The 23154-nt window shown below is 40.6% G+C and overlaps 2 protein-coding genes across 2 annotated transcripts; one reads left to right on the forward strand and one right to left on the reverse strand.

Annotated features, from left to right (window-relative positions):
• Positions 1 to 449: 449 nt before the first annotated feature.
• On the reverse strand, positions 450 to 18102 carry lonp1 (lon peptidase 1, mitochondrial). Its single transcript, XM_034235021.1, has 21 exons — positions 17478 to 18102; positions 16556 to 16644; positions 14175 to 14294; positions 13893 to 14058; positions 10458 to 10571; positions 10312 to 10373; positions 9422 to 9551; positions 8460 to 8543; positions 8301 to 8369; positions 8065 to 8216; positions 7054 to 7192; positions 6774 to 6952; positions 4667 to 4754; positions 4324 to 4446; positions 4071 to 4187; positions 3763 to 3903; positions 2770 to 2935; positions 2611 to 2688; positions 2391 to 2518; positions 1395 to 1559; positions 450 to 1177 (listed from the first exon to the last, which is right to left on the reverse strand). Exons 1-21 carry the CDS (start codon positions 17997 to 17999, stop codon positions 1022 to 1024), a joined length of 2988 nt encoding a protein of 995 aa, XP_034090912.1. The 5' UTR covers positions 18000 to 18102; the 3' UTR covers positions 450 to 1021.
• Positions 18103 to 18687: 585 nt separating this feature from the next.
• Positions 18688 to 22306, forward strand: LOC117558686. The gene is made up of 8 exons (XM_034235034.1): positions 18688 to 18696; positions 19617 to 19926; positions 20432 to 20657; positions 20757 to 20790; positions 20921 to 20985; positions 21381 to 21464; positions 21569 to 21879; positions 22056 to 22306. The coding sequence occupies exons 2-7, from the start codon at positions 19632 to 19634 to the stop codon at positions 21666 to 21668; spliced, it is 804 nt and encodes a 267-aa protein (XP_034090925.1). The 5' UTR covers positions 18688 to 18696; positions 19617 to 19631; the 3' UTR covers positions 21669 to 21879; positions 22056 to 22306.
• The last annotated feature ends 848 nt before the right edge of the window (positions 22307 to 23154 follow it).

The following is a 23154-nucleotide window of genomic DNA, read 5'->3' on the forward strand; positions in this document are numbered from 1 at the left end:
AGGAAATGTTTTATAATGTTGAATGTAAGTCACACCATAGTCAAGATGAAAATGAACACTTTACAGCAGCGTTGTTGTCATACATTAGTTTACCTTTTTAAACTCACAGCTCTGTGTTCTGCAGCATCTGATTTATCCTGCGTGTAAAACACAAAGCGCACTCTTCTTTCAGAACGCTGCTTTCTTCTGAGGTTCTTGATTATTTTATCTAGCCTTTATAAATAAACTAAAGTTGTCTTCCCCCTTATGCACCATGACTCCAAATAAAAAGTTGATTTGCAATGGAAACATAAGGAACCATCAATCGAACCTAACTAGCTGACAGGTTTCTCTTTCATGAAAAACACAAGCTTTGAAGACTTTAAACACGATATTACGCAGAAGTTGTAATCAAGTGACACCACTCAGGTTCACAGGTTGATAAGTAACAAGAACAGCAGCCAGCAGAGTTATGTTTTATAATTTAATCTATTTCAACATCATCATCATCAGATCTGCATGTAATAGTATAAAAATTAGATTTTTGTTAAAGACTGCATCCACAGCGCTGTATAATGACAGCTGCGGGTAAAGAGGTTGCCTGGCAGCCAGATGGCCACCTCAACCTCTGATCATTGATGACATGATATCCTGCGGTGCCCGGCCAGTGTTCATCATCACCATCATCACTGGGCCTTTACTGTGTATATCCATCGTTGGCACAGTTGGTTAGGTGCTTTCAGTCCAGAGATGTTTTCTGCCATCACACTGTCTTCCTACATTCAGAGTTCTTGTGGAGGCTGAAGCTGGTTATGTCTGTGTGATCACAAAGCCCCTCTTCCTCTGGATGAGTTTGGAACAGATAATGTAGCCCCATTCTCCACAACAGGATCTTGATCCAAACTGCATATTTACTACAACTATAACCAGAATAGAAATCACCATAACGTGGCATCGAACTGGTTCTGGGTTCTGGAGCTCCATGAAAATAAGTCTTGGTCCATCTTGCCTTGGTTTCAGTGTTGTAGATAAAAACATGTGGTTAAGACTGGTCCTGTGGGAAGGCTATGGGGTATATTTGGTTGTAGTGTTTCACAAAGTGGACCTCCAGGCCCTCGCTGATGTAGTCCGGCAGGTCAGAGAAGTCCTTCTTGTTCTCTTCTGGCAGGATGATGCAGGTCACTCCAGCACGACGGGCCTAAAAGGGATACGCAAAATCCAGGTCAAACTATTGAGAAATACTAATTCAAAAATTAAAATGATAGCTTTAACCTGAGAGAAGTGGGGTTGAAAGCTTTTTATGTCAGGTTGTCAATTCATCCAAATCTTAGCCTACAGAAACATCTGTGATTGGCTCAGCTGTTTCAGGGCGTTGAGATGATTGATGCGATTGGCTGGGTGTGTCTTGTACTTACCGCAATAGTTTTTTCTTTGATGCCTCCTACTGGAAGTATTTTGCCAGTTAGTGACACTTCACCTGTCATGGCTACGTTCTGACGCACCGGCCGCTTGGTTGCCAGGGACAACAGTGCTGTGACGATGGTGCAGCCGGCGCTTGGTCCGTCCTTAGGAGTGGCTCCCTGGAAATAAGTAACAAGTGTTGTTGTCAAACTGATAAGATGAAGCATTGCTGCCAGCTACTGTGGATTTTTAATACCATCACAGGATTTTCAAATCAGGTCAATCTGAATAATCTTCCGCCCAACAAAACTCCTATCAAATTTTATTTCTACAACACTGGGTCCAGAAAACGTCTTAAGCCAAGTAAGATCCATCTCATGCAAAGACTGCTCTCTACTGACCTTGCTTGCCTATAAGTAATGATAGCACGGATGCACCGTTATGAGTGAATGAAACGATCAATAAATATTCTAAATTGGAAGAAAAACAAAACAAATATTAGACATTTGACTATGAAAATGAAACCCATAATACTAAGATGTTTTGTCATAGTCTCCCTGTATGCTGACGACCTAGGCCTCTTTTTGTCTAACCCCGAGCAATCAATAACACACACCAACTCCCGCTTTTAAACTCTGTTGCCGACCTCTCAGGCTACACGATTGATTTGCGGCTGATTCACTCCTGACAGTAAGAAATATAAAGGCTTTAAAACAATTGCTTGGTATGTCCTTAATCTGAAGATTGTGTGACTTCCACACTATGTACAAGGCAGCAGAAAGAGTGATTTTGGCCATGGCTAATGAAACGTTGGTGTCTACATGGAGATAAGCCCCGCCTCCTCCCTTGCTCTAGTTTGAGGGACGCCAGTAAACACAAATCAAACTTGCGTGATGAAATGCTGCACAAATAAAATGTATTTACCTACTATTTGTCGCTAGTAATGTATCAGTAAGAATGTGGAAAGAAAACTAAGAACATATAGTGCAGTAGTAGTTCTCCATGGTTACCTCAGGGACATGCAGGTGCAGGTGGGAGTTGACCAGGAAGTTATTTTCTGGTTCCTGGTTCATCAGGAAGGCTCTGGCAAAGGTTGTAGCGATCTTTGCACTTTCCTTCATGACATCGCCCAGCTGACCTGTAGAGGAACAACAGCACTTTAAAGATGCTCTGTTCAGCTGAACATAACAGACATAGTTAACAAACCCCCCACCCTGTACAATGACTCACCGGTCAGCTCCAGAGAGCCCTCTCCTTTAGGGTCAGAAGGGCGCCGTAGAGAGGTCTCGATGAACAACGTCGTCCCCCCTACAAAAAAAGGCAGACCTTCAGCATGTTGTACCTTTTATTGGTATTGGTTTGATGTATATGTATGTGTGTGTCTCTCACCCATAGAAGTCCAGGCCAGCCCCATAACCACTCCAGGTGGCGTGACGTCATACATTCGATCCACTGTGAAAATGGGTTTACCCACGTAGAGCTGCAGGTTGTCAGGGGTAACAGTCACCATGGTTTGTTCACCGCTCACAATGGAGAACGCCACCTTACGGAACACCTGAGAAACGGACGGAAAAGGTAAAGAAAACACTGGAGGATGTGCCATTGAATAAGCAATTAACTTCAACTTAAAAACTTTAAAAAAACTCTGCATTAGAAAATAGAGTACCATCAGTGTTCACTAAAATAATGTATTGTTAAGGTTTTTACAGTGTCAGCCCAGTGGCTGCATCAGGGACCGGGTCAACACAGCACCTTTTTAAACGCTGCAGCCGACCTCTATTTTCTTAGTGCTACACCGTTTTAGCAACTGTTGGATTCATATTTCACCTTTTGAGAAAAGCGCCGGTGGCGTCACACGGGAAATATGAGAAGCTTGGGTTTGACCGCGTCTTTTAAATAGAAGCCGTCATAACAAAGACCGGAAGGCCGGTATGTGGAGCAGATCAGCCGGGGGGGCACTGAGGGGTTGCTGCCGGTGAGTGTTTTTTACTTTCATCTTCGTTCGCAGATCATGATCCTCTAACAAAACGCTGGGAGATGCCCAGCACCCTGCCAGAAAAGGCGCTCTGTGGACACGGCCGTAAGATGTGTGTGTGTGTGTGTGTGTGTGTGTTCACAGAGAGGACAGGCTTGCCTATCATAGTGTGTAGCACGAGTTAGCACAATATAAATACATTGGGGTGAAATTTGAATACAAGCTGTCAAAACAGTATAAAAACTACTGTGAAAATGAAGTAGGGCCTCCCTGATAAGGGTGGGGACTTTTTTTCAGTCTGGGGTCCAGAGCGAACTTTGGGAATCACATTCTGATTGATAGATGTTGATGAGGTCTGTGATCGTATTCTGGCTCTGAAAACAGCCAGAGCAGAAGAAGCATCTTACCTTTTCTACTTGTTTCTGCAGGTTCCTGACTCCAGACTCCCGGCAGTACTGCCTGATCAGCAGACTGAGGGCGTCGGGGGAGATGGAAACCTTTTCCTCAGTCAGACCACACTGAGAGCGCAGCTGAGGGACCAGGTATTGCTGGATACACAGACAAAAAGTGATGTAGTACATTTTCTACAAACTACTTCTTACCAAATCTATGAGAAAACTCCACCACCATCATGACAATTCTAGAACAATGAGCACCAGGCAAAATAGCATGAAATGATGAACTATGAATATATATATATATCCGTTGGTGTTACCTCAGCAATAGCCAGTTTCTCCTGGGCCACATATCCAGACACATTGATCATCTCCATCCTGTCTCTGAGGGGCTCTGGGATGGTGTCAATCACATTGGCCGTGCAGATAAACAGAATCTTGAATGGAGCAGACGAGAAAGGCAGGCTTACACAACGTTGACCCTTTCACTTTGTTCTGAGGAAACCTCCACAGGAGCTTTACTGCGCACTACGTAGCAGTGACTTGGGAAATGTACACAAGACACGCTTTTACCTTTGACAGATCTACAGGAACATCCAGGTAGTGGTCCAGGAAGTTGGCGTTCTGTTCGGGGTCCAGCAGCTCCAGCAGGGCAGAGGATGGATCGCCCTGGTAACCGCGCCCCATCTTGTCCACCTGGTAAGGGATATTTTGGGAACCAAGTTAGTGTTGCTAGGGATTCAAGGGAGTTATTTGTCGATGTTGTTCCATTTTGACATGCAAAACGTTCAATATCGATAAACTTGACATAAACAAGGCTCTGTGGTTAGGATGCAGTGTTTCAGGGCTCTGCAAACAGTCATTGACTCCCGCTCCCTTGCTGCTGAGAGCTAGATAACTGACATGTTATACTGACCTCATCTATGAGCACCAGAGGGTTCTCGGTCTTGGTTTTCTTCAGGCACTGGATAATCTTCCCTGGCATCGCACCAACATACGTTCTCCTGCAGACACACCCACATCACATTTAAGATAAAGCATGCCCCCATATTTCATTTTCAAGGGACTCACATTATACTGTAAACTGTATGTGGATGATACATATTGGATGTAGGGCTGTCAAACGATTAACATTTTTAATCCGATTAATCACAGCTTAAAAATTAATTAATCATGATTAATCACCATTCGAACTATGTCCAAAATATGTCATTTCTTTATGTATATTGTTGTGGGAATGGAAAGATAAATGAAAGAAGGCGGATATATCCATTTAACATACAGTATCTATGTTTATTAAAACATTTTTCTGCGTGTCAAAATGAAAGCCAGCCCACACACCTATCAATCATCAAACCGTGGGGTCTTAATTCATTACGTGTTGATTTATATCAACGGGGGAGTACTTCAGGAAAGTCGACAGAGGGGGGGGGCGGCGGCGGCTCGTGGAGTACTTCGTGACCACAGAGTGTGAACGTTGTGATCAGCTGTTTTAGCGCAGTTCTCCAGTGAAGGGGGGGGGGGGGGGAGTCTCCCTCCGCAGCCGGTTGGCGTAGTTTTGGCACAATTCCGTTGTTCAGACCGACGTTAACAGCAGCCCTGTCTGTGCACACGGAGACCGACTCTGTCGTCCGGTGATCTAACCGCCTTCTGGAAAAGCTTCACAAGTACGTCGGTACGCAAATGCGCTTTGTGACACAAGTGACACAAGTGACGGTACGCATTTCAGATTACGCACATAACCTGCGTACCAGTTATGTGCACCCCTGTACTACAGCAAAAGTATTCTCCGTCGGGACTTCCTGCAACAACACCACGCCATTATCAAAGATGTTCTATTGAGAAGACGATCACATACGTGACAAAAGTTTTCAAAACCGTGGCTACTGAAATCAATCTTACTAACTGCTGTCTGTGCAATTTACTCCGCGAGTTGGCAGACTTTATTTTGCTTCCTTTAACATCATTTTTCATGGTGGGGCTAAGCCATTTCTTGGTATGGGTGTAGCCTACCCCAGCCATACCCTGGCGCTGCCACTGGTGGCACGTATGGGGCGGGCCATTCTGCACATGCGTTAAATGCGTTAAATATTTTAATGCAATTAATTAAAAAAATTAATTACCGCCGTTAACGCGATAATTTTGACAGCACTAATTGGATGTAATTATTCTTGCACAATATGATGTTAAATCCACCAGTAAGGCAAGCAGTAACAGCTGTTGATGAAACATTTACTGAATAAGCAGCACATTAACTCGCAGTAAGCTTGCTGTCCCCTTTTATCAACAACCAATATGTTTTACACAGCCATACCAAACTCATTATGCTAATACTGTAGCTAATTTGCAAGCAACCAGCTTCTGGTCCTGTCATCTCTTAACTACAGCTTTAGCAGAGAGGAGGAATTTAAATAATTGATTTCGTACCCTGTACATGCTTGTTTATAAAAGACACAGCCTGCTCTTTATTAGTTAACATATTAGAAATACATATATTTTTAAATGAGGTTATTTCAAAATAGGTTACATGTTACTTTATTATAGGGGAGGTGTAGTCTTTCTTAAAATGTAAAAGAGGACAGATAATGCTCAATTTCAGGTTTATATTTGTATTGTGTGCCTCTACTGGGACATGTCTCCTTGCTTTAAATGTTCAAAAAGCTCTTTATTTTTCTCATACTGCCTGTGCTGCAGCACCTCTTGTCACCCTCTAGAGCCCAGTCTGCTCTGATTGGTTAGCTGACTGGCTCTGTGCAGAACATTTACATGTACATAAACCTATATAATACACTACAGGAAAGAGAAAACCCCATAAAGCATGATGGGGCCTCTTTAACATTTTGCCTTTTTTAGTGCATCTGTAGTTGTAACTCATCACATCCAGTTATTTCTAGTCCTTATCCAAATGTTCCTCCATTGAATGACCCAATCCTGCCCAGAGAGGGAGCCATGCGTGTGATACTGACAGTGTAAGCTATCATTAGGACGTTCCGTAATAATAAAAGCAGTTTAGCGTTCCACACCTGTGTCCTTTGATCTCGGCCACATCAGTCATGCCTCCCACGCTGAACCTGTAGTACTGCCTGTTGAGGGCTCTGGCTATGGAGCGGGCGATGGAGGTCTTTCCTACACCCGGGGGCCCGTAGAAGCACAGGATCTTCCCCTGGGTGGAGCCCCGCAGCTGGCTCACTGCGATGAACTCCTGCAGAGAGAGAGGAGGTCATGTTCATCTGCATCAGAAAAAGCTCTGATGTGTGGATATTTTAACGTCTTTTGGATGCTATGTGTTTGTGTGTTGCTAACCAAAATGCGCTTCTTGACATCATCCATCCCATAATGGTCTTCCTCCAGAACGTCTTTGGCTGTTGCCAGGGATAGGTTCTCTTCACTGTAGGTCCCCCAGGGCATGCTGGTCAGCCAGTCCAGGTAGTTACGGGTTACACTGAAACACAAAGCAGTTGTTGAGGTTGGTTTGTTTATCCTCATTGGTCGGTTATATTGACAGAGCTACAGCGGCATACTAATGATGAAGCTAAGCTACGTACATTTCAACATTAAAGCTTCCCTGTGGAATCTTTTTTGCAATAATGACCCGTTTACATGCATCCAAGTTCTGTCTACTGTGCGTGTTTCTCTCTCAAACACACCCTATGTACCCTGGCTGCACGATTAAAAAAAAAAAAAAAAATGCGATTTATTTACCTGAAATTGCAATATAATTTGAATGATCATTTATTAATAATAATTCTCTTTTTCATAGAATAAGTTATTATGGTGTAATTTTTTTTAAATAGGATCTGTACCGAACATCTTTTGTTAGGTTGTAGGGTACAGTTGGTAGGCCTCTGCAACTCCACAAAACTTTATGAAAATTGTATTTTAATGCATATTTAGCATTTAACAAATATTGTACATTATGCGATTTAAATATTGCACTAGACCGTATTGCGATTGTGATCAAATAAATGTTGATTAATTGTGCAGCCTAAGCATGCAACCACTAGCAAACCTGCTGAGAAAAGTTACTTCCACAAAACATTGTGAAAAAATAAAGCATTTCAAATCTTCCTTGCCAGTCAAAATTGAATGTAGGATTTGTCACATGTAATCATGTCAACACCTGGAATAGGGTGAACCCATTTGTAACAATTAGAATATAACAATACAAAAACAAACAAGAACTTACGAATATAAATGACACTTTAAGTTTACCTAGAGAGGTAGTCATGAAGTATCCAGATGGAAGTCAACCAAATGACAGAATTATTCAAAGACTGTCTTACACTGATTGGACAAGAAATACACAACACCCACTTGAACTCTGAGGAGTGGTTGTCCAGCAGCCCCAGTTTGTTGAGCTCTTCGTTGATGACGTCCATGATGTGCTGTGGGACCGTCCTCTCTTTGAGCCTCTCTCTGAACTTCTCCTCGATGGCTTCTTTGTCCTCCTTCTCCAGACCCAGCTCCTGCTCACACACACAGACAGATTAAACACATGAAGCTGCAGGTCTGAGGGACACAGTGACGGACAGACGGACGCTCTTCTCTACCTTCTTGATGATCTTGAGCTGCTCCTGCAGCAGGTACTTCCTGTGGGTCTGTTTGATCTTGTCCTCCACCTGTGAGCAGAGCAGGGACACACATTAAGGAGTGAGGGGGGTGCAGCAGAGCGGTGTATGAAGCCTCCATGTTCAGTGACGAGCCCCTACCTCTCGGCCCAGCCGCTGCTGCAGTTTGCTCAGCTCGTACTCCTTCTTCAGCAGAGACAGAGCCTTGTACAGACGCTTGGGGATCTGCAGAGACACACAGCAGCTTTCATAGCATGTACACTTGACACATCAAGATGGTATTATATTAGATTCAACTTCATTATCATTGCACTGGGACAACTAACTGCAGTTCTAACCAGAAGTGCAAAAGAAGCAGCAGTTTAATTTATAGGTATCATTAAAGTATATATATTTGACAGATACAAAATATCCAAAGTATATACAGTTTCAATAGGTCACAAACACTATTAACAAAACTATAAATATTGAAAACACTATAGAGATGTATACAGTATAATGCAAAAAGTATTACATTTTAGAAATTCTACTTTTTTTCACACATCCTCGTATTTATCCTGTTTATAGTTTATCTAGTAGCAGTAGGTTAGTCTGCTAAAGTGTGATATTTATATTGTGTATTTGTATTATGTGTACTCTATAGATATATATGAGTATATAAACTGTATGTATACTGTTTGTTTGTTTATTTATATTTTCTTTACTTAGTTTTTACTTACATTTCATTTCATTGTACAAACTTATAATATATCCATTTTCATTTAGCTGTATCTACAGAGTGTGTGTGTGTGTGTGTGAAGATATAAAACATGTAAATAGAAAAGCTGCAGTTCTTTATCAGAAGACCAGAAGTTTATTGGCAATTATCCCACTTAAAACTGTCTCAATAACTCAAACTGAGCCATGTGTATTTTTGTTCAATTGTGGAATGGGCTAAATGCTGCCCCTAGTGGCTGATGGGCTCACAACGAAAAACTGGGCAGCAATAATCCCTTTGTGATTATGCACATCTAAATAGATTGTTTCCATTTAGGATAGAGTTGTTGAAGTGTAACTGGCTGGTTTTGCAGCTTCATTGTATATGAACCATGAGTCATGCTCACATTGGTCTCCTCCAGGACGTCCTGCAGCTCCTGGGACTCGGCTCCTGTCAGAGCTGCTCCCATGTCACTGAGGTAGATGGGATTATCCACCACTCTCTGCCCAGCCTGCATCATCTGGAGCACCGACTCTCTGACACACACACCACACACACACACACACACACACACACACACACACACACACACACACACACACACACCACACACACACACACACACACACACACACACACACACACCACACCACACACACACACACACACACACACACACACACACACACACACACACACACACACACACACACACACACACACACACCACACACACACACACACACACACACACACACACACACACACACACACACACACACACCACACACACACACACACACACACACACACACACACACACACACACACACACACACACACACACACACACACACACACACCTTATATTTTAGCATCACCACCTTTGGATTCCTTCCTGCTGATCTGAGACTTAATCAAATACTGACTGCACATTACATTCTCACATAGAAAGGCAAATTAAAAGTTACATTGAAATTGCCTTCAGAACATTAAAGGCTAAGTGCAAAATCTGCGAATAGCAAACTAAATAATGTTAATTAAAAAAAGCGAGGTTAGTGTGTAAATGCATTACTACAATGATTTAGCCGTACTGTGCATACATATCTCCACCTGCTCCATTTTATTGAATTGTTTTTGTATTCATATTTTCTTTATAAGTAAAAATGATGTGGATACAGCTGGAAGAAAAATAGGAACAGGCTAAAGTGTTATTATGTTCGTATAATAATCCCAACCAAAATGAAAATTGATGACAGATTGTGACAGATAATGCAGTAAGGAGTCAGGACGGACCTGTAGAGTGGGTTCAGAGCGATGATGTCCCTGATGGTCTTCACTATCTCTGCGGTCAGCGCCTGCAGAACACACACACACTTCAGATTAGTTTCTTCCTCTTTCCATTTCCCTCCTGTTGGTTCCCTGGAATGTGAGTTCTGTACCTTGACTTCCTCTGTGACGGTGAACTGTTCGTGTTGAATGTTGTCCACCTCCACCATCAGGATGTCAGAGGAGGACAGAGGCTGGAGCTCTGGAGTCAGGTCTGCTTCTGAAATCTGACAAAAAACAACAACAGCTGAAATCACAACCTCATATAAACTACAATTCATCATCATTGTACTACAGCTAAAGCCTAATGATGAGTTAATAAACACTACAGTTATTTAGGTGAGTTTCCCCATTGGATAAAGCACCCTCATTGCCCTTTTGTGGCTTCTCTATAACAGTTTCTGAAAAATGTGGATATGTCTAAAGAACTGAACCGAGAGAAAGAGCAACCTTTTTATTTGTTTGTCCTTCTTTACTTTACTTCTTTGCTTTAAGTGCTGATTTGATAAGACACTTCACCCCAAATTGCTCCTGTGGGGACTGCCCGCAGTATTAAGCGTATTTAAGTCGCTTTGGGTAATGTAATTGCATTTATATATTTCATTCAAAGGTGTTATTGTCTTAACTTATGTTTTTAAATATTGCAACTTATTTTTTGCCCTCACAAAGGGACTTATATACACAGATGAAAATGATATAGACAATAATACAAAAAGAAAAAACATAGGGAATCCCTTTCCCATGCCATTTCACAGAAAATCCTACCTGATGTTTGTTAGCAATCGTCTGAGTTCATCTATCTATTATTTATATTATAGCATAACAATTTATCCACATCAAATACATCCATACCTTTTTTCCACATAACATTTCACCTGTTTAAACTGAATTGAGATTAACTCCTAATAATCTACAATTGCACCAAGGTGTGCATATATGTGCAATCCTCATTCACATGAATGATATTACCCCATCAGCAGCTCTTTGAATAGCCTCTAATGTTCCCCCTTAGCCTTGTTAGCAGAAGCGATTGACAGCTCTGAGATTAGTAGGTCATGGAAGGATGATATCCATTGCTTAATAAATAAAGTATGTGGGGGTTTCCATCGTATTACTATTATTTGTTTGGCTGCTGTTAGACCAGCGAAAAGCACCCTGTTCTGATGTTTCTGTAGGTCAAGAGAAGAATCATCATTCAACAATACAATATTTGGGAGACAGGGTATGTGAACTCCAATAATCTCAGATACAATGTCAATAACTTGTTTCCAGAACGTTCTTACTGCAGTACATTCATAAACCATGTGTACATATGGCTTGGAATCATCCTTAATTGACAGCATTTTCTGGTTGGCAGGTAATATCTGTGTATCATTTTATACTGCATCAATTGGTGATTGTGGTTACGCGATGTCAAGGAGATATTATTCCATATTCTCTTCCAATCAATAATCTGTGTGTCATTTTTTAGATCTGCGTTCCATACTGCAGAGATGCCAATATATCCGGTTAATTCATCTTGCAGCTTTTTATATAGTGCCGTTCACACTGTTTGAACTTAATATGACCTTAACTAATTGATGTGTTGGCAGAGGTTGACTCCAAGGAACTCCATATGTGCGCATGGCAGTACGTAGTTGCAAATAGAAAAAGAAAGAAGAGCCAGGCACATTATACATGTCTTTCAATTCTTGGAAGGACATCAAGCCGTTGTCGTTGGTTATGTCAGAAAGATAATCCTCGGGTTTGCCATTGTGGGAATTGGATTGCTTTTTCCCCAATACGTAGTAACAGGTTATGATACTATGCCAATCTACAGACCAATTGCACCATTTCTCTACATGTTTCCACACTTTCACAGCTTGGCCAATAATTGGTCCAAATGTTTGCATACAGTCATATGGCGACATGGCAGAAAATAAGACATCACCAAGTTTAAGGGGATAGACTATACTTCTTTCAATTTTAATCCAAGGTACATTGGTGCTTTCATCAATCCAGTTTTTCAAGGCTCGAAGCGTGAAGGAATAATAATAGAGCTCGAGACTGGGAACATTAAGGCCTCCACTGTTTGTGTCATGTTGTAGAACTTTGCATCTGATTCTTGGGTATTGCTTTTTCCAAATGTATTTTAAATCCTATCCTGAAGTTTGTCCCAGAAACCGTCTGGTGGAGATAAAGGCAACATACTAGCTAAGAAATGGACTCTTGGTAGAACATTCATCTTTATGATTGAAATTCGTCCCGCTAAAGAAATTGTTATATTAATCCACTTTTTTAGGTCATCTTTAATTGTTGAATACATTCTTTTGTAGTTCTTTGCTACTATTGTGTCTAATGAGGCATTTATATCGATTCCCAAATACTTAAAGTGTTGGACGATCTGCAATTCTGTATTTAGGTTTAGTTCAACCATGAGGGGTAAAAGACATGATTTATTCAAATTGATCTTGTAACCAGATATTGGGTAAAGATATTTAACAGCTTAGGAAGCGTAGTTGGTACCTCGTCCAAGTACAGTAGTAGATCATCCGCATATAACGAAATGTTGTGCTCTGTCTCTTTTACAACTATCTGCTTTACTTCTTTGGATAGTCTTATTTTCTGTGCAAGCGGTTCTAGAGAAATTGCAAACAGAAGCGCTGGAGACTGTGGCTAAGTGGATAGTGTGCTGGACTTCGAATCAGGTGATAGCAAGTTCGAATCCCACTGCAGTCAGCATGTCGTTGTGTCCCTGAGACACTTCACCCCAAATTGCTCCTGTATGTTAGTCGCTTTGGATAAAAGCGACTAACAAATGACATGTATTACATGTCATGTAATGTAAAAGCGCGGAGACAGGGCAACCTTGCCGTGTGCCAAGTAGAATTGGAAATCTAGGTGACCACTGATTGCCTGTCAGAACCATAGCACTTGGATTATTATATAGGATCTTCAACATAATCATACATTTTGCCCCAAAACCCATTATTTGCATTGTATGCCACAAAAATGGCCATTCTAGCCTATCAAAAGCTTTTTCAGCATCAACTGATCATACGCAAGGCGATGTTATGTCTGCTGCAAAATGAATAACATGCTCTCCTGATATTATCTGATGAGAATCGCTTTTTCATAGAGCATGTTTGGTCATGAATTGGAAGGACTTTCTCCAATCGTCGAGCTATTACTTTGGCATAAAGTTTGATTTCTGAATTTATAAGTGATATTGGTCTAAAACTTGTGCATACATTTGGGTCTTTCACACAGTTATAAAGGATTTCAGATTTCAAGTTTTACATACAGTATGTGAGTGGTGAGTTCAGGAGCCTACAGTCTTATTGTCTTTGAGATAAAAAAAACTGTCCCAGAGTCTGGTGGTCTTTGTGCGGAGGCTAGCCGAACAGCACTCAAAGCTTAAATCAATGTTTGCTGAAGAAATACACTCATGGCCACACAGCTCAAATCAGGCTATTTTGACCATGGAGGATGGAGGTCAAAGATGGAGAACGTGTTGTTGTTGTTGTTACATACTGACAGCATGTGTAAAGGCGTCAGATGTCACAAACCTTTTCCTGGACCTGCTCCGCTGCAGGGGCCGCCGGGTCCTTGCGGTTCTGTTTGGATCTGCGTCTGGGTGTTGTTTTGGGTTGGGACTCTGTCTCAGACTCGGACACCACAGGGGCCGCCTCCACCTCCTCAGGCTCCACCTCCAGCTGTTTAGTGATCCGGATCCTGACAAAGGATAACATGTAAAGAGCAGAGGTCCACACAAGGTACGGGAACTGTTTGCCATGTAAGAAAAAGTCTATACATTTTCTATCCAACCAATGACTACGCCCGTTTCTAACCTGCGGTGTCCCATGACGATCATCCTCAGCTTGTCTCCCAGGTCCTGCATCTCATGGATCTGGACAAAGGTGCCTGTAGAGTAGATGGAATCCAGAGACTCCACCACATCTGACTCATCACTGCAGGAGACACACAGACGTGTTGTTAGCCCATTTCACAGGTCACTGCACTCATTGATTAGTCTTCATGACACACTGCCCATTAAAGTAGATCCAAGCAGATACAAATGATGGATGAGATATATTTACAAATTATCTGCAGACCTAAGACAAGACGAAAACAAGTCCTCCAGGTAGTGTTAATTTCGTCAGCTATTTTTTTATTTAGTTTTAGTCTTAGTCCTTTGTTAAATTTCCTTTTTAGTTTTAGTCATATTTAGTCACCTTCATCCTGTTTTTATTTAGTCAAGTTTTAGTCGACTAAAAGTCTGAGCATTTTAGTCTTATTTTAGTCAAAGAAAACTAATTATTTTAGTCTACTTTTTGTCAATGAAAACTGTTGAGTCTTTTTTAGTCATCAGGTTATATAGAACATTTCAGTCAAACTAGTCTAGCCAAAACCAATAATTTGTCATTTTAGCAAATATAAATAAATAAGATTATATATTGTCCTTATTTGATGAAAACCACAGGTTGAATGATTAAGAAGCTTTGCAGAGAGTATCTGGTCAGGTTTGTGTTTTTTTTACCTGTGTTATGGCCACATTGCTTCCCTTCTGATGAAACAATGCATTCACGTTTTTTCTCCGCCTCATTGTAGCGAAAATGGGCCCAAATATCACGTTGTTTCTTTCTCCCAAGCAGTGGTGGCATAAGACTTTTTCGTTGTCAGTCATTTTGACGGACAGGATCGTAACATTTCCGTCATAATCCATTATTACCCGTCAAGTACACCATTTATCACTCACTCGCGCTGACGGGGGGGGGGTATTCGGTTAACGCGAGTGCGACCACTGCTCCCAAGCCCTGTTGTTGCCATTTTATTTTATGTTGAATAAGGTTAGTTAGAGACCATGAGTTAGACCCGAGTCTTCCTGATAGTTCATATTGTGCCGCTGCCCGGTGTAATTCAAATCTACCGCCGCGCGCAGCACGGACACACAGCTGCTGCCCTGCCGCAGCACCGGAAATGGAACTGCTGGGAGAAAAACTGACTATCAGAGATGTAACGTTATCTTTGATAATATTTCGTCTCCTCATTTTTCGTCAACGAAAGTAAAGAGAGATTTTGGCATAGTTTTTATTTAGTAAACTACATTTTCGTCTAGTCACTTTTCGTCAACGATATTACATGATGATTTCGTTACAGTTATTGTTTACTGCCGTCGGTGCCGTCTCGTCATCGTCTCGTTTTCGTCATGGAAAAAAAGGTCGTTGACGAACATATTTCGTCATTGTTTTAGTCAACGAAATTAACACTACCTCCAGGAAGGAATCTGCTTGTATGGTGCATACATCGACACAGTAAGAGAAATTAAATTATAAGAAAATAACCAAAAATAAATACTAAAAAATAACTACTGTAAAAAATGACAAATAAAAGACAACCAATTATATTTTCTGTTCTTAGTTTTTTGCATATCTAGATTTTGTGTAAATATTTCTCTATATTTTTTAATGTTAAAATAGTTTTTTATAAAAGTGATATTTTATTCTTACAATTAAATGTATATTACCGTGTCTATGTATGAACCGCACATACACCAAAGCAAGTATGTGTATGTGTGAACCTACCTGGCAATAAACCTGTTTTTAAAGATGATTCTGACTCTAATGAAGCCCCTCTAATGTCACAGAAATGTACTCTCTTTGAAAAACAGTCTGACTGTTAACCCCTCCCACATTACTATGCGTTACATCATGTGAGCCATTCCTCTTACAAAATATAACCTGGCAAATTATACAGTATCATTTTGCAGATTTATGTTCGATAATACTTATTTTGAAAGTGCACGGCTCTGATTTATTGCACATATTTTTTTTCTTCTGAGTAATTAGTCATATTCTTGCCGTACTTATTTTTAGAAAAAATGTATATATATATATATATACATATATATGTAGTTATTTATTTTATATTTGTAAATGTAAAAATAGTTTTTATACTTCTTCTAGATTTGCTCCTTTTTAAAACCTAATTCATCTTATTGTGTTTACATGTGCACCAAAGCAAATGTGTAAATAAACCTGATTCTCACTTCCTGAAGCTGATTCAAAAAAAGTCTCCTATTGGCAAATCGATCCAAAGCTTTTATTGTGAAGTTGCAACAAAAATAAATGTTGAGCATGCAGACAAGCGATCCAATTAACACTGAAGTTTCACACAAAAAAGTGCTCAAGCTCCGACCATCAGTGATCACAGCAGCCATGTTTCCACTTACCTATCATCTTTCTTCAGGAAGACTCCGGCATACGGCTGGGCCAGACGAACCTTCCTCCTCAGCAGCTCCATCAGCTCTTTGTTCTTCACCTGAAAGCAAACACACACTGCGACTCAGAACTGAAGACACAGACCTAGGAGCTTTGGTCTTCTGCTGAAATATCTGATGTACCCAACATGTTTGGTCATAATAGTCTCCATCCACAATACATGTTCTGTCTTACACATCTAAATCAACATATTTTCCATATTTAAAGAAGCTGTTTGTCAGAGATGCACTCCTTTCTAAAATGTGAAACGTTCAATGAAACAACATGTATTTAACTCTGTAATCCCAGGTTTCAAAAACGTAATGACATCTCAAAATTAAAAATACTAGTAAGAGAAGAAGAGGAATATTGCTACCCTATAGGTTTCAACATGCCACATCCTGAGGGACAGACACACACTTTGACATGAGACGAGTTATGTGTCTGCCTGCACAACATGAGAGAATCTAACTGAAATGCTCAATTTACATCTCTTTTGTTTGATTTTTTGTTATGTATTATGTGAATATGTGTTATATCCTGCAATATAATGATTTGTGTTAAGGGAAATATGTTAAGGGTATTATCCAAATGAACATGTAAAGATGCTATTGTCGTTGTCATATTTATAAAATGCATTGGCAATAATGTCATTATGGTCATACCAATAAAGCTATTTAAAATTAGAATTTTAGAGAGACAGATACATATGAGAGAGACATATAAAGAGAGACATATAGACTATTTAGAGAGAGAAAGTCAGATATAATATGAAACAGACACATAGAGACATTAAGATAAAGTAAGAGAGAGATGATGAGTTTTCCTCCACAGATTACATGTTGCTGTGTGGTTGCATCATCCCGTGTCCTTGAACGCAGCACAGCCCCTCACCTCTATGATCTTGATAAAGCGGGGGAACACCGGGTTCCTGCTCACAGCGATCAGCGGGACATTCGGAAACACCTCCGGGACCATCATGGGGGTGAGAGCCGTCATCTGTGGTGCATTATACGGTACTCCCCCTTCTCCCCCGGACTCCTCTCCCCCAGAGCCGGTACTGTCCCCTCCGTCCCCGGAGAACCCCGCACCGCCGGCCCGGTTCCCGTACATCCTGTCCTGGACACAGTAAGGTGGAGAGTTAGCTGAGAGTAGCTCGGTCCGTCCATGGAGAACGGCACCGACCCGCATCCAGCGGTGAGGTCTGACGGTCAGCCTGCAGCCAGCTGTCATCGCGGAGCTGAGCGGAGAGCTGGAGGAGAACCGGGGGGGCTGGAGCCGGCTCGCTGCGGGTGTGTCGGTCCACAGGGTCCGACTGATGCCGCTGCTGCTGCCCGGACATTTTAATTTCATTAAACTAGCCCAGTTTCTGTGGAGCTGTCCAGCAGCGCCGCGCATCTTCATGCAGGTCGCCATGTTGATCTGGAGCTTTCTACCGCACGTGACATACCTTCTTCCGGCAGCGTTTGATGACGTAGGTTCACAATGTTTTTATGCAACGACTGCTAGAGAATGTTTTGAAGGTTAATTGAAAAGTTTGAGGTTAGCCAGATAAATGGTTTACCAATAGCGCAGGGTGGAATACAAATAAGCACATTTGTTATGTTATTCTATACTTTTATTCATACCACACAACTTATTATGTTTACTACTCAAAATCAAATTACATGGAAATCAGCCAGTTATTCCCCCTGCACATCCGAAACCTACGGTGGCCGGCAGGTGCAAACGCTAAACAACGGCCAAAAACACACACATAAGCAGGAAACACCTGCAAATAATGAAATGAAAAACCAACAAACCCTGAAAACACATACAACAGAAAAACGCTGCATTTACAGAAATGATGCAAGCTAAACCTACAACAGACAAACCCCGAAAACAAACGCAACAGAAAAACGCTGCAAATACAAAAACGATATGCAAAGTCAAAAGCACATACAACCGAAAAACACGTTACAACAAAAAAAAGACATTACAAAAAAAAAACATTCCGGAAGTGCTTCAGGCCTCTAGGGGGCGCGCTAAGTGGAACAGATTGATGTATGACCAGACATAGAGAGAACGAACAAGAGGAAAGAAAGTTAATTTAAGTGGAGAAAGATATAAGAAGGTAAGTTTTGTTTTGTTTTTATATATAGAGCGTCATATTACGTAGCTAGCGTTAGCGTGTTTGATCAAAGAGCTTGCAAGAGCACCTAAATGTAACTCTTGACATAATATAGATATAGTATAGAACCGGGACGCCCCTCCCTACACGCAGATCACACAGACTGGGTGGGGTCTCACGCCCTCACCTCGTGGAGGGGGCCTCAACTGAGCCGCAAATGCGATGCGGTGATAAAAAGGAAATCAAATGTAAAAAGTTGAATTAAAATATTAAAACAGCAACACAACATTATTCCCACATTAAAAGACAGTCTGAAGAGGTGTGTTTTGAAGGTCGGTGCAGTCTCTGGTGTTTAATGGGAGTGAGTTCCAGAGGGAGGGGGCAGCGATGGAGAAAGCTCTGTCTCCCCAGGTTCGGTGCTTGGTTTGTGGGGGGATAGACAGGAGGTTGGCTTCTGATGAGTTAATTGAAAGACCGTTCTTTAATACTATTATAATATTTAGGTAGCCGAAAAATATCCACTCTTTTTGACTTAACCTAGCTGTCCTACATTTTATTTCTCCACAGATGTACTGTCCATTCTGTGGTGCCAGCGTGACATCTTCGCATGGCTTTTGTGGTGTCTGTGGCAGAGACATCACATTTCTAAAAGATGTGACTAACAAAGTCCCTGAGGAGATGCCCACCACTAGTGCGCATCTAAGTGCACAGCCTAGCACCAGTGCAGGTAAATAGGTTGTTCGTTTTATTACCAAACAATAAGTATTTATAGAAAACTTGGTTTAAAAGTTCGAATTCTGTTATTATACAAATACATCTCTAAACTATGTGGCTTACCTACTGTTGAATGTGTTATAAGATGTTCCTCAGAAGGGATTGAGGATGAGACTCCTATTCATTTGCATATTATTGTCTTTTTGCAGATTTCTGTTGGAGTAATGAGGAGGATGGATGGCTGCCTTAAACCTGTGAGAGGGAGGTCACTTCCCCTTAATGTTGAACCTCAATGGGCATGTGAAGAACTGTTGGCTGCTGCCATAAAAAAGCAGAAAGCCTTTAACCAGGACTTGGAAGATGGTGCCCATGTCTTGTTGTACCCTGATGCGACGGTGATAACAAATATCCCCGGAACGGACACCCCTTTCACAGTACAGATGTACAAAGAGGCCATTGGAAAGCCCTACCAACGAATTACGTTGTACATCTGTACTCTTGAAGCCGTTGAAAACAGTTGTAAGTGCTTCTGACATATATTCCCCCTTGTTTAAAGCACTAAACTGTATAATAATTCAAATGTAAACATAACAGTTGTTCTGTCTATATTTCTTAACACAATTCATTCCACCCATCATTCCTTTCTCTTCGTGGTTGAACTTATGACGTCAAATGGTCTTTTATGAATAGTGGCAGAAGAAATGGAATTTAAGTATCAACAAAAGCTTCCAAACTTTCCTTCTGTTCAAACTAAATATAAATTCCCTCTTAAGGATTGTAATTCTAAATTAACCTTTTTTCTCACAACAATGTTGGTTTGTTGTGCCCTAAATCCTAATGTGAGAGTGAAAAAGACGGTCAACAATATAATGTACATTTCACAAACATTTTGTGTTTCGATTGAATCCTTTCTGATTGATGTCAATCCAATTATTCAGGATTCAAACCAACATTTGATGATAGGTACAGACGTAGGGGAACAATTATTTGTATAGTATTAATCATGACACTTTTATTTTCTTAGGTTACACTGGAACAACCTCTTCAAGTGACGAGGACAGTGTGGTTGTTGCAAAGTTGCCATCTGGAGACAGTCTTGCTGACACCGTGGTCAGTTTGGATCTATCGTGGCATTTATTCTTAATTAAAGTGAATTTATTTTATTTCAGTCAGTCATTTGTGTGTTGTATGCAGATGTGGGACTTTCCAAATGAACAGAGCACTCCCAGAATGGACAACAGTTTGCCAGGGTAAAATAAAACATTGTCAACATGTTATTTTGTGCCACAAGAAGCAGAATGTTTTAACAGTACAGTAGTTTGAATATATTTTTTGCTTACCTTTATCAGACCTCTCAGGCACCCACAACCAGCGTCTGATCGGGTAAGACTAATTACAAATGTAATTATACCATGTAGGTTTGAATTTGTGAACATGAAATCAATAAATACCTTTGTGTGATAATGACACTGTCATTAGATAAACTGCATCATTATTTATTGGGTAAAAGTAGGATGGAGCACCGACCCCATTCCAGGAAGAGGTCCAGTCTGCCCCGGGTCAGAACACCTTCTATAGGTAAACGATGTTGACAGTTGCATCGTGACACAGTTGTTTGGTGTGTATTTGTATTTGTACATTTGGTTGTTTGCATAGCCTCCAATCACAGTGGGTAATATTGCCAGGAAGCAGAACAATTATACTTTCATACATTTCCAAAGGACACCCACAACATCTTAGTGAAGATGATACAAAAAACACCCACAAATATTTTTCAAAGGTCAGATATTGTTTGTTGCATCCATTTCAAATGTTTACAATGATTGTGCAGGAGTATGACAAAGTGCTGTTGTCAGTTTAGAACCCAATGTATTAAAAAAACCAGGAAGAGGATCGACATCCTTTTGTAAATATGACTGTCATGCATATATTATGTATTTGAAAGTAATTATTCAACTGTCTTCTCACTGCAGCAACTACACAACTGTGTATGCACTTATCATTATTGACAGCCAGTCTGAGCCAGAAGAGGAAACGGAGCAAACTGCAGAGGAAATGTATTAATTGTTACTTTTATCACTTAATTTTTTTATTCTATACTGTAAATCTTATTACTAGCTTCATCATTTAATATTACAATACATCACTTTGTCTTTCCCAGCACAGAATACCTGACTGCGCCAGACATTGTTGCAGAACTCTCTGCAAAAATTAAAAATACCTCTTGCAGCAGGTTCAATATTAATAGAGCCAATGTGTAGGATGGAGCAATCCGTGGCTTCAAAGGGGCCTCATTCGACCCCTCTCATCAGATGCAGGTTAAGTTTACTGATGATGAGGGACAAACTGAGGATGGAGTGGACACTGGTGGTCCCAAGCGTGAGTTCCTGACCCTCCTAATGGAATGCCTGAGAATGAGAAGAATATTTGATGGTCCACAGGACAGGAAATTCCTCAAGTTCGACAATGCAGGTAATGATGTTCGCAAATCTGTCTTATGTTCAATACTGTGCTGTAAATATAGGAGCTGCTTATGAATTTTGCAGCTTGATTTACGTGACAATTAAATTATCTTATACTGTATATCTTTATGATAACGTGGCAACTGTTGGTTAATGTGATAATAATTTAACAAAAAATATCAACAGCTGCAAAAGATGACGAATAATTTCATGCTGGGAGGATGATTGCAACTTCTATAGTTCAAAAACACAAGGAGAAAAAGAAGAAAACATCATGTCATGGCTCACTGTCTCAAAATCTGATTCTAAATGTATAATGTTCTTTATAAAGATATAACTAATACACAATTATGAATGTATAATATAAGCTGTTTTGTGTATTTAATCATGCGTTGGTCTACAATTTAATGATGGCTTCTACATATTTCACATAAACAGACAATGAAAAATGTGTCCTTCATGCTGATAACTAGTGTATGCATCTGCAATTAGTATTCTAAACAGAGCAGTGTGTTGAATCCTTATTTCTTGCATTTGAAACAGATACAATACAAAAAGTGAACTTACTGTTGTGTTCAACTTCTGCCAAAAACTGTACATGTTTTCCACAGGAGCCACAGAACACTTGAACTGTCCCCAGATGTTGGCCACAGAAAGGACAAAACATGGTAGCCTGAAAAGACATACATTGATGTAGTAAATCCATGTAATCAAGTCAATCAAAAACACATAGTCTAAATAGTGGTTAGCTAAATAAATAGATACATCATGTTCACCGTTGAATCTGTGATTTGTCTCTCTCTCTCCTTGAATGTCTAATGCACACTACTATCCTGTCATTACTTTGTCCCTCTTCACATTTTGTCACTTTCTCTCGCTCTCTTTCTCTCTCATTCAATTCAATAGCTTTATTAGCATGACCATAGTTACAGGCAATTGCTAAAGCTCTGTATAGTTGCAACATAAACAAACTGCTAAGAATTCAAATGTCCTTTTTCCGCGGTACTCACTATGGCCCGTGTTATTTGCCTGCACTTGATTTGTCATCTCTTTACAATGTTCTTCCCTCACTTTCTCTTCTCTTCACGTGAAGCTCTCCCCCCTCAGCTGGTGTAGTAGTTAGACACGCTAGCTAGCTATATAAATATGACGCTCTATGTATAAAAAAACAAAACTTACCTTCTTATATCTTTCTCCACTTAAATGAACTTTCTGTCCTCTTGTTCGTTCTCTCTATGTCTGGTCATACATCGATCTGTTCCACGTAGCGCGCCCCCTAGAGGCC

This window comes from Gymnodraco acuticeps, unplaced genomic scaffold (assembly GCF_902827175.1).
Source record: "Gymnodraco acuticeps unplaced genomic scaffold, fGymAcu1.1, whole genome shotgun sequence".
Lineage (NCBI taxonomy): Eukaryota > Metazoa > Chordata > Actinopteri > Perciformes > Bathydraconidae > Gymnodraco > Gymnodraco acuticeps.

Excerpts from the sequence above, each read along its gene's own strand:
- lonp1 (XM_034235021.1), bottom strand. The coding sequence starts at position 17,999 with ATGGCGACCTGCATGAAGATGCGCGGCGCTGCTGGACAGCTCCACAGA. Across the intron at positions 10,374-10,457 it reads CCGTCACAGAGGAAGTCAAG|GCGCTGACCGCAGAGATAGT; the intron begins GTACAGAACTCA and ends TGTGTTCTGCAG. Across the intron at positions 6,953-7,053 it reads ATGTCAAGAAGCGCATTTTG|GAGTTCATCGCAGTGAGCCA; the intron begins GTTAGCAACACA and ends CTCTCTCTGCAG.
- LOC117558686 (XM_034235034.1), top strand. The coding sequence starts at position 19,632 with ATGAGGAGGATGGATGGCTGCCTTAAACCTGTGAGAGGGAGGTCACTT. Across the intron at positions 20,658-20,756 it reads ATGGACAACAGTTTGCCAGG|ACCTCTCAGGCACCCACAAC; the intron begins GTAAAATAAAAC and ends TACCTTTATCAG. Across the intron at positions 20,791-20,920 it reads CACAACCAGCGTCTGATCGG|GATGGAGCACCGACCCCATT; the intron begins GTAAGACTAATT and ends GGGTAAAAGTAG.